This window comes from Ylistrum balloti, unplaced genomic scaffold (assembly GCF_031769215.1).
Source record: "Ylistrum balloti isolate Yb309-2 unplaced genomic scaffold, AGI_CSIRO_Ybal_v1 Utg370592, whole genome shotgun sequence".
Classification (NCBI taxonomy): Eukaryota; Metazoa; Mollusca; class Bivalvia; order Pectinida; family Pectinidae; genus Ylistrum; species Ylistrum balloti.
Genome location: NW_026782367.1, coordinates 69,690 through 81,588, shown reverse-complemented (window position 1 = coordinate 81,588; position 11,899 = coordinate 69,690). Strand labels below are relative to the sequence as shown.

General features: G+C 35.0%; 1 protein-coding gene across 1 annotated transcript; it reads right to left on the bottom strand.

Annotated features, from left to right (window-relative positions):
• Positions 1-244: 244 nt before the first annotated feature.
• On the bottom strand, positions 245-3,949 carry LOC132556835 (uncharacterized). Its single transcript, XM_060221271.1, has 4 exons — positions 3,231-3,949; positions 2,204-2,446; positions 1,639-1,912; positions 245-1,164 (listed from the first exon to the last, which is right to left on the bottom strand). The coding sequence occupies exons 1-4, from the start codon at positions 3,947-3,949 to the stop codon at positions 958-960; spliced, it is 1,443 nt and encodes a 480-aa protein (XP_060077254.1). The 3' UTR covers positions 245-957.
• Positions 3,950-11,899: the final 7,950 nt, after the last annotated feature.

Sequence of the window (11,899 nt, the reverse complement as noted above, 5' to 3'; positions counted from 1 at the left end):
CAGTATTAGAGGTGAAAAAAAACAGGAAACAATGTATAATAACAAAATGGCATTTATTCTTACAGGAAAATTAAATGTACAGTTTTGAAAGAAATTTTCATATGCATTAACTGTTATTAAAATGATTTCATCAACTTCTTTGTGTGTTGTCATCTATTTGGTATGCATTGCTTTTAACATCATATTTCTTTTGAAGCAATAAGAATTAAATGGAAAACAAGATTTGAAGAATTACGTCCCCCACCGGGCATACCTTGATCGAGGTCAAAGTCAAGGTCACAGTGACCTACTTTTGGTATGTGTCATATACATGTGTACTTTCTTACCATGGTGCACCCACATGCCAGGTTTGAATTTCCAGTATGAAAACGTATGAGCCTGGACATGCTCTTTCTTCCACAGAGGTCAAAGTTAAGGTCACAATGGCCTACTTTTGGTACACGACAAACCATCTCACCATGGTGCACCTACATACCAATTGTGAAGTTCCATTATGAAATGGTATAGGAGTTGGATCTCGAACAAGGATTTTCTTTACAGAGGTACAAGGTCACAATCAAGGTCACAGTGTCCTACTTTTGGTACCAGACACACCATTTTACCATGGTGTGCCCACATGCCAAGTTTTCAGTATGAAATACTATGTAAAACACGGTTATAACAAATCTCTGGGGACCATGATTTTTAGTTTGTTATAAGCATAATTCATTATACACTTTAGATTTTCATATAAAAGACACCTAAGGGGACTTAAAAATCACTGAATTCATTGTAAGCGAGTTTCTTGTAAGCGTGTTTTACTGTAGTATAGCGACAGACAGAATTGACGCAAACTACAGCCCCCCTTAAGTTCCCGGTGGGGGAGTAATAAATCCTGTGATGGACATAAAATTTTACAAAAGTTTAGAGGAGATTTAAAAACCATCAACCATGTAATAATCCATGACATATTTATGCCTACTGAAAGCTTCTCAGGAGTTGGACCATTTCCTGGAAAAGATCTATCCCAAAACACAATGAGTTTCTGTGAGTAATTTCAGATATTGTCTGATGGTGTTCCTCCATTATAGGAAATGTTGGTGTTGGCGGTATTTCCACACAGTCAGGATCAACGTGGTCTGGCACTGGACCATCATAGTCAATTCCAAAGTTCAATTGATCATTCTGTAATAAGAATAGGACACACTTAACAGTATTCTGATTCCTGAATAATTCAGTGCAAGTCCCCTGTCAATCAAATAGTCAAATATTTGAAAGGGCCATAACTCTGAATTTGAAATGCTCTCATGAAAGTTTAATTAAGTGATCTGAAACAACAACATCTCCAAGTATGGTTTCAATTTAAAGTATTCCATGTATAATAGATGTCGGCAAACATCGGTGAACAATTCACATAGCAGCAGGGGAAGACAACTCCATATTTTTTTTCAAATGTCACATGGTCACACAACGGGGTTGGGGGGGGGGGGGGGGGGTTAGGTTACTCTGTATTTCCTTTCAGATTAAAGATTTAATGCTAATATCTGCTGGTTCCCTTTAATTTTAAAATTATATCCACAAAACTCTATTGATGAAGCTAGTTGGCTACAGTTTCATGCGTGTGATACATTCAGGTTATCTATTATAACTGATTTTTACCTCACTTTGCGGATACCATGACGGATCCAGTATCTGTCCTCTGATCCACAGCTGAAGAGGCGTTTGATTTCCCTCTGTTCGAATAGGTCTCCGACAGAAGGAATCTCTGAAGACATCCAAATGCTGCTGAATCCTGGACTTAAATACTAGATGAAGAGCTAGGAGATGGGTCTCATCATCAGGATCTAACACAGATTCTATTTCCATATGATGAAAGATTTGATAGTAAAGTGTAACAACACCTGGCCACAGCTCTCTCCAAAATCTTTCAATCCTATTTTGATAGTTTTATTAGATAGAACATCTTATAAAGGGTAGAGAGAATAAAAGCCTTTAGTGAAACCACACTGCTTACTTTCCCAAAAATTTCTACTGTTATATAATCAGGGCTCTTAACTCCAACCATTAAAATATGTGAACATCCTTTAGTTATTTGTTGTCTGTTGTACCTATTTTAATGCCCAAATATTTTGCTTTTAATACTTCTATAAAGTGACTCTTTTTTCTTTAATATAATGACTTCATACTCATGACCTGCTACCCCAGTAATTTATTTACTCTTTACCTTTGATTGTGGACACTTCTCCCTGCAATAAAGCTTTTGGGTCCTTTCTGGGTTACCATATACTCAGCCACTTTGACATTTTCTCCTCCCTTGTCTGTTCTTACTTTTTCTGGAGTTCCATATTCTTGGACCGCATGCAAAAATGCAGCTAACACTGTTTCTGCACAGTTATTTGTGTTTACTTGTAGAAATACTGGTAGTCTGGAATAACCATCGATGCCACCATGAATCACAAATCTCCATCTAAATTTGATAAATGAAAGAAACATCTACAGCTGTACATGTAGACTACAATTACTTTTTGTAATTTAAATTGTATGGGTGAGCTTTTTACATCTATTTTCATAGCCTTTTAAATGGTCAAAAATAGTTAATAGCCAAAAAATATCACTGAACGATTTTAATCAACATAACTTTTTGATGTTTGAACATATCTTTTATTGTCCATAAGCAAAAAATACATATTGGGCACAAGTTTTTACAACTTAGAAAATTGAAATGCCCTCTCCTGAACTGAAGACAGTCTTGTGAAATCATTTTTTACATTAATGCACTGTCAATAAATTTATCAGAATATCTGTATACATACAATTGTACTATTTGACCAGGGTTTAAATGCTAGTTGTTTTTTTAAGATGATTTGCTTATCAAGTTTCCAATTATGAATACTTTCTTGATTTAAGACCAAAACAAGTAAATCATATAATGCAGTTTACACAGTGAGGTATAAACATGACTGTTATTTTTTATGGTGTGGACTGCACAAATGACTTTATCGTACAGAGCCTGATACAGAAAAGATTGAATGAGTGGGGCGGAAATGGGGGCTGGTGCTGAGGCAGTTTTGTGGGGGGAGGGTGGATTGTTGTGGAAGGCGGTTGATGATGAATTTTTGCATGGAGAAAGCCAAAATCAAAATTAGGCTGGGGGTGGTATGTGTGTGTGTGTGTGTGTGGGGGGGGGGGGGTTAGCTACTGGCTACACATACACCCCTAATTCCGCCCCTGATGTATATACTACAAAATACCTTATCAATTTGTGATTATCAATGTGCCACAATGCTAGGGGAGCTCGTACACTGTAACTTCTTCGCTGAAGCCTATGAGATGATAAAAACATTCTTCTCAATAATGTACCCTGGGGATCCACTTTTCTTACCAAATCCCTTACTTTTGACTGCTGCACAATGTGTCCCTTTGATTGGAGGATGGATGCTATAGTTTTATATCCGACGTTCGGAAATTCGTCGATGATCTTCCTTACTTCCTCTTCCAGCTCCACACACGTCATGGCTGAATATTTGCTACGTATGGACGGTAAACCATATTCTGACATTCTCCTTCTAATAGTTTTTACACTTACACCCAACATAGAAGCAATGTCTGTTAGTTTAAAGTTGTATTTCAACAGCGACACTAGTGTTTCATAAGGAATTTTGTAATAAGGTGCACCACTTTTCCCTTGGCAACGCTCTAGTGTAATTATTGTACAGGCTGTATATGTACTAGACTGATGTTGGTCCTGGCCATGGTCATCGTGTTCCCGCAAATCATACAGTGCCCGCGCTGCCAGTTCCAATACTTCGGATATATCGACCGATGCTATCGCCGAAAATTGATTCAATATATCAATTGTTCTTTCCAATTCACCATCAATGTTTTGTACTCTGTCATTCTCTAATCTGTTTGCCAGACTCAAGAATTTGTCTGCTATTTCTTGTCTTACCTGGACCTCAAGATGATCCATATTATAGGGATTGATATGTTCCGATTAACCACTTCCGTATATTCGTCCCAACAGATGATGTCGTAAAAACGGCACGTCAAAATTATTCAAAATAAAACATGTAATTGGTACAAGCACAATTTCCTAATAGTTATAATTATATTTCAAATTAGCATAACGCATTTGCTTCAACCGTTTTTATATAATTATAATATGAAGTTACCAGTCGGTGGTTGTTAGGGAGCGCTCCGTAATTTTTATTAAATGTTTAGATTTTACTGCCGCCTGGTGTTAGAATGAAGATCGAAAAATGCAGAAGGGTTTTTTGGGACATTATTCTATTGGCGGATTTAGAGGCAAAAATCGAACTTCGGGGGCAATTATTTCAATTTCAGATAATAGATGTTAAATATGAATATGAATACAACACGTTTAGGTATATTACCATAATAAAACTGAAACACAACTGTGAAATTCAACGTAATGAAATAACCACATCGGAAAGAAAAGCACCCAAATTACAAATTGGAAACTATAAAAGGGTATATCAAATCAAACTTTTAAGCCCCCGGAAAAAAAGACTAATATCTTAAATTTATTAAAAATGCTAAAGTACAGACACAAAAACTCTATAACGCTGAAATAAGAAATGAAAATATCAACACAAATCGCAATGTAAAAATAAAAAAATGATAAAATAATTCCAATAATTAGTTAAATTCCTAAAACTTGGGAAATTGTTAAAACTAGAATCATGTCCCTTTTAACCCTCCATATATATGTGCCTTACAATTATGTAGAAATTTTGATTTAACACACAAGTAAACAATGTCTTGGACATTTTTAAGCACGTAAACCATGAATGTTATGCTAATATTATGAGTTATTTAACTCATAAATCAGTTGACTCGTAACATTGGAATGTTGGTACGTCCGTCCGTCTGTCTGTAGACACATTTTGTCTGGCTAACTCCTCCTAAACCTGTGAACCGATTTTGATGAAACTTTACAGGAATATTAAGGATCATGTGTAGATATGCATGGCTCTTTCTTTTTTTGAAAATTTTGGTTGCCATGGTAACTGGTCACTATAAACAAGTTTTCTAATAAATGTCCATAACTCCTCAGTTATTTGACCGATTGTATTCAAACTTAGTAAAAAGATGTAATTCAGTAAGTAAGGCCAATAATTGGACATATTAGACGTTTCCCAAACTGTTACCGCGGAAACACAATCCTGGCCTCTGATTGGTCAAAATTTAGATATTGTCCAATTTTGACAAAATTTGGTATATAGGGTTATTAGGGGATGCCAAACATTATAAAATAGGTTTCGTTGCCATGACAAACATGAGTGTTTAGTGTAGATCAAGAACATAACGGCAGACATTTTTTTGTCTCTGTGGCCCTTCAGTGGAAAATATTACTTCAATAAAGATATTTTATATATATATATATTTACAGCTGTATTGTACATGTTCATAGCTAAGACATGCACAGTTCAGTATATATTTACCACATGTTCACTGGTTTATTACACCAGTAAAATTGTATAATTAGATTTGTAGATATGTTGAAATATTTGTTTAAAAATATATTTAAGCATCAGTCAGCACAGTTTATCCATATAGAAAAAGAGGAACTTGCATAAAAAAGCACAGATACAACTGAACATGTAGCAATGGCTATGTTATTGAAGTAAGGGAGATAACTGTAGTTATCCCATACTTTTAGCTTAAATCTAGAAAACAAAAACCAAAAAAACGTAGGAATTATTTCAAACCATGTGCATGTGTACAACACCATAACAACAAAGAATATAACAATGTCAATACGTCCTGTAAATAACATAGTAACCTTCCAGAAGATCATATATTAAGAATTATTGAATATACGCAGAGAAGAAGAGGCACAAAATACTCAGGGACGTCCCTGGAAATACATAATAAAACGACCGCCTTATTTGACGAAAATGGCGGGTATTAAAGATTGACGGAAGTGTCTGGATATACAGTAATAATCAAACTACCAAGTTATAATTTCAGGAATTACATCAAATATGACGGAAGTAGAGGGTAGTAAGTAGTAAGATACAATAAGATATTTCCAGTCTTAATTTCCCTTTATAACTCTCAACAAGTAAAGAGCTTCCTGGCGTTTTCATGCCATTCAATTATTTCTAGTCTTGTTTCGTTTCGTGTCGGATTTCTTTATTGTCAAGATATTGTAAAATACAAGTTATATATTGGGCAACAGGCAAAGCCTATGAAATGCCTCTACTTTTTGCACCAGTAACTTTAAGCGATTTCAAAGCGAACTAAGATGACAAACTTCATCTAGTACTGTTTTTCTTCCACTACCGAGAAGTTCATCTGTGTAAGCCGAAAACAAATACTTGCCATCATCATCAATTTCTCGAGGTTATTTCGAGTATGTCTACTAAACCTATCTGAATAACATAGCCTCGATATTCATGTTAAGGGGCCATAGATTATACATATGTTTAACGACTTTTTAAGGTTAATAATTGACAGTCTATCGCCGCTGTCAGTCTCTAATCTAACCTGCAGAGGTAACATCTAAGATAGAATCGTAAAACTTATCGATGGGAAATATTGTACAAGGTATAGGTTAGCAGTGTAACGGTAATGGTTGCAAAGCCATAAAACTAGTATGCTGTTATAAGGAATCATATGTATATTTTCGCTGTGAACACTTAAAATCACAATAGGTAAAAGGAAAGACACATATTACGAAGAAAAGATATGTGTTTTCGAGGAAAGACACTTTACATAAATTGCGCTAGATCCCAGCAGGCATTGTACGTCAAATTTACGTCATATTTTCGTCAAATGATGGTCAGGACGTCACAGACGAGTATTTGACGAAGATCTGACGTAAATAGCCTGACGTCAAATTGATGTCAAAAGTAAAACGTCAGATGTACGTCAAGTGGCCAGAAAACCTGACGAAAATAAAATGTTTACAAAATGTTGATTTTGATTTCAGAAACGATCTTGGGTAAGGGTACTGTTACAGAAAGAAGGCCTACTGCTTGTCCCATCTCCCGCTTCTTCAGTTCTAGTTTTGTCATGATTGAAACAACATTCATGTGATAACTAATACTCTTTTATCCTTCATTTGCAGTTCTTTCTACAGCTTCATAATTTTAATCAAGCTGTATAAATGAAAAATACCTTTGTATAAATTGCGGTTGATGTCAACCTGATTAAAATCCAGATCCCCAAATACATCACCAGAATCCGTTTTTTTTTTTTTTTTTTGTTACCTCCCTTTAATGGCAAGTCGAAATAGACCCCTTAAAAATAAAATCATCAAATATACATCTACACGATAAGAAATTGTTCTGTGTCAACAAAAAGCTTTTGTTGGTTATTTAATGCTTTAATTTAAATATTCAACTACTTTTAGTAAAATATGGAACGACATGAATATTATCTCCGGAGCAGTTCGTTCATACTTCCTGTCAGTTTAAAATTCTAGCGGGCGCCAAGTGTTACGGCGGGAAACGAGGTCACACAGCATCGGTTTTTTATTTTTTTACATTTACTTTTGGATTTCTGTCTACAACTGGTTTATTTTGCTTCATTCTCGGAAAAGGTGAGTTGATTTATCGCTCAATGTCTGTATTTGCACCGTTATAATTTTACTTTTGTTTTTCGTTGACTTTTTAGCTGTTTAAAAAATCATGGTGGAAACAGATTACACGAGGTTACACAACTCGTGGCCGCCGGATATGGTATTTCTTTCACTCGAGATAGTTGTTTTAAAAGTTATAATAGAAACTCGCTAAAGCTTGTATCTTTTTTAACTTTAAAAAAATAACTAACTCGAGTGAAAGAAATGCCATAACCAGCAGTATTTTCACTTCTAGCCATGCAGAATACACAAAGATATACATCACTTTTTTGCTCAAATTTTCATTTACTGTACGAATAAATCATTTTCACAAGTTGAATTGTTTTGGGATTTTTTTGACCAGGTTTACTGTGCATACATCAATATTTTTACAAAATTGGCAGATATTTTGGGAGAAAATAGTCAATGTAGGTATGTGGGATATGGATATTCTACCTAAGGGTGTATAAGTTGGGGTCTTAACGGAGGCATCAAAGGTTATAACCCAAACTTCTTCACCTTGGGTAGAATATTCATATCCCACATTCCTATTCCTATATATGTCACTTCGTTGGTATTTAATATTGCAAAAAAAATTAACTGATGTTTAAGCATGTGTTATCTTCGTTTTACTAATTGGAATGTAGGGATGTCCTAGCCTGAGTCAGCATGTCATATATAAAGCGATGGAGGAAAATTAGTGCTGCAGCTGAATCTTTTGCACTGGAGAGTACCAGTAGCAGTGATGAAAATAACCCAAACGACGACTATGTCACTGCGGAAAATGCATTGAATTCACCTGTTGATCTGGAGTCTACACAAAATGAGGACAATGACTCTGACAATTCGGGATTTAGCTCTCCTGGTCAATTGATTACAGATGAATCAACTTCAGAAGGTTCGGAATCTGAACTATCAGAAGAAGACGAAGAAAGAAATCGCCTTTCGTTCAAGGAAGAATTGGCAGCATGGATAACAGAAAATCATGTCAGAAGGGCAGGGGCTGACAGATTGTTGGAAATTTTCAGGGAGAGGGGGCTCGATCTACCAAAAGACTCTAGAACTCTTTTGCAGACTCCTGTTGAAGTCCCAACTGAAACTAGGTGCGGTGGAAGTTTTGCATATTTTGGCATTAGATCATCGCTTTTACAGATCCTCGACAGGAGTGAACATTTAGATCTGCACAAGGATATTGATCTTCTTGTCAACATTGATGGTATACCACTTTTTAAGTCGTCTGGAGCTCAGTTTTGGCCAATACTTTTGAAATTGAATAAAAGTGAGCCTTTCCTTGTTGCTTTGTATTATGGAGAGAAAAAGCCAGATTCTATTGATTACTTTCTTCGTGACTTTCTCACGGAATATGATGCCATCTGCAGAAATGGGATGATATTGAAGGGAACACATTTCTACATCAAGATCAAGGCATTTATTTGTGATGCACCTGCAAGAGCCTTCCTGAAGTGCATTAAAACTCATAGCGGTTATGATTCATGTGAGGGATGTACAGAGAAAGGCACACGAAAGGAACATCGAATTATTTTCAAAGGTACATTTCCCTCACGCACAGATGAAGAGTTTTCAAGGGGTCTGTACCACCCAAAACACCAAACAGGAGTTTCACCGCTTCAAAATGCAAATGTGAAATGTGTTACGGGATTTTGTTTAGACTATATGCATTTAGTATGCCTTGGTGTTGTTAAGAGAATTTTGTGTTTCCTCAAGCAAGGTCCAAATGAGTGTAGACTCTCTCACCAACAAATCTCTGATATATCTACGAACCTGGTAAATTTATCAGGTAAATTACCTATGGAATTCGCTCGTCAACCTAGGCCACTTGCTGAGACCGAAAGATGGAAAGCAACAGAATTTAGACAGTTTTTGTTGTATACCGGCTCAGTTGTTCTGCGAAAAGTTCTGAATGACAGAACTTATAAACTCTTTCTGTGTTTAACTGTGGCTATATCCATATTATTGGACAGTTGTGATGACAAACGTCAAAAATATCTAGATTATGCACAGAAACTGTTGAACTATTTTGTTGACAACTCTGAGAGTGTCTTTTGTCAATATTTTGTCGTTTACAATGTACATTGTTTGAAACATCTACCTGATGACGTTCGAAACATGCAGTGTTCTTTGAATGAAATATCAGCATTTCCTTTTGAGAACCATTTGCAATCCATCAAGCATCTTGTACGGAATTCGAAAAATCCTATAGGACAAGTTGTGAAAAGACTTGCAGAGAGAGACTCTGTAAAATCGAAGAGGAGAGGTTATTCTGCCTTAACTTTTGTCTCCTGTAACAAAAGAAATGGATGTTTCCTGTTAAAAAATGAGAGTTTTGCCTTTGTGGTGGAGAAGAAAGGTCGAGGAAAAATGTTGTGTGATGTGATTCGACAAGACAGTGCTAAAAGTTTTTTCACTGAACCATGTGATTCAAAATTACTCAACATTGTGTATGTTGAAAATTTACAAACAACTAAAAAACACAGAAAGCTAGTGGAATTTGATGAAGTGGCAAGAAAAGCTGTTTGTTTGCCCTATAAGAGAGGATATGTACTCTTGTCCTTGTTGCATGACATGGAAAAAAATACTTGAAACTTGGTATGTTATCACATGATTTATTTATACATATTATGTATGCATTATGCTTAATGAAAGATAAAAGGCCTTGTTTTATTGTTCCTGTATGTTTTGGAAATTTATGCCAGTTGTTTTCAATATTCTGTCTAGTGCAATTTGCACTTTCTGCAAATCATTTGTTAAAGAAAAGTAACATAATTTCATCAGTAGCAAGATTGAAAACAAGTCTATCACAACTTCATGATTTTGTTTTATTATTTTGAGTACATCTATTTCACTTTAATTTCCTTGTCTTAATTCCATCCTTTTTTTTTAATTAGATGTCTTGGGCTAGGGTTGTCTGGCAAGAAGATAAACAGGAGGAGGAAGGTGTTGTGCCATCATCATGGGTACACAATGGGAAGGTCTATTGGCCCAAGACCTTCAATGTGCAAAAGGCCATGAAGGATGGGAGGCATCCTGGTGACAGAAAGGGAAACTGGATGGAGTTTCCTCTTCTCAAAGAGAAATTGAGATCAGGTAATGATGGATCAGAAATAAATATTGACATTAATGTCATAAATGCAATTACATCATTGAAATAAAAGCTGGTACACACACACACACACACACACACACACACACACACACACACACACACACACACACACACATATATATATATATATAAGATATATGATGTCCCTTTATACTGAATTGTCAAATTTTATATATGTAAAAGCTATACTGTACTGTATACAACAAAATGTGTATATCTATCAATTGACTTTGCGAAAAAATCATTGTTTTTTTGTTTATGTTGTCTTATAAAGATAACTGGCAAGAATGTGATGATGTAAATATCACCACCTCGCTAGAGACAGAAAATGAAGAGAATGTAGGAGCGAAAAGGGAACGCAAAAAGAAAACTTTCCGAGATTTTATCGCTGCTGGTAAGTTTTTGACGATTGTTAAATAGAAAATTGCACATATTTACATAATGACAGTGTTCTGTAAAATTAAATATTTTGTGGAGACTAAGTTCCGTGGTTTTCCCACAAAACAATATGTCATGGAGACATGAATTTGTGGATAAAGGTTTCCAGGGAATCAAGCAAAAATTACTTTTATATATATGAAAATTTTTAATTGATGGATATTTGAATTCGTGGAACAAGAATACCCTCGAAAATAGTGATGTTCTGATTAATCCATTTAATTGATGTCGTTTTAACTCTGACTATGACTAATCATATGGTTTGACTATAGCATAGAAATTTTCAAGAGTTTACAACAGACTTCATAAATTAATAAAGCAACAAAATCACTGGTATATTTAATAAATATACATTTAAACAACATTTTAAACTATAAGTAGATGCCTAAAATATGTTAAAGTTTTTCCCACATTTTATTTGATATTTTTGCAGATATTTCCCTTTCCATTCATGATCGATCAATAATCAATCATCGATCGTTTAAGAAATTGTGATGATTGATTATGAATTTTAAAGTGATTCCCAACAGTACTCGAAAACTAAACCCCCACAAAAATTAATGATTTTACAGTATATGAATGCAGATATTCTATGATACAGAAATCAATTCGAGAAGAAAAGTTGAAACTTTATTCAGAAGATAAAGTAATATTCAACCTTGCATTATTGAATTTGATACGCAAATAAATTTGATGATGCAGAAACATGGGTAATGTTTCCTTTCGTAATATTACTGCATTGATTGGTGTTTTAATTTATTTAAGGTGAT

Bases quoted from the DNA above. Each gene is read 5' to 3' on its own strand.
- LOC132556835 (XM_060221271.1), bottom strand. From the start codon at position 3,949: ATGGATCATCTTGAGGTCCAGGTAAGACAAGAAATAGCAGACAAATTC. The intron at 1,913-2,203 runs GTAAAGAGTAAA...CTATCAAAATAG, and splicing joins AGAAGTGTCCACAATCAAAG to GATTGAAAGATTTTGGAGAG. The intron at 1,165-1,638 runs GTAAAAATCAGT...TTCTTATTACAG, and splicing joins CATGGTATCCGCAAAGTGAG to AATGATCAATTGAACTTTGG.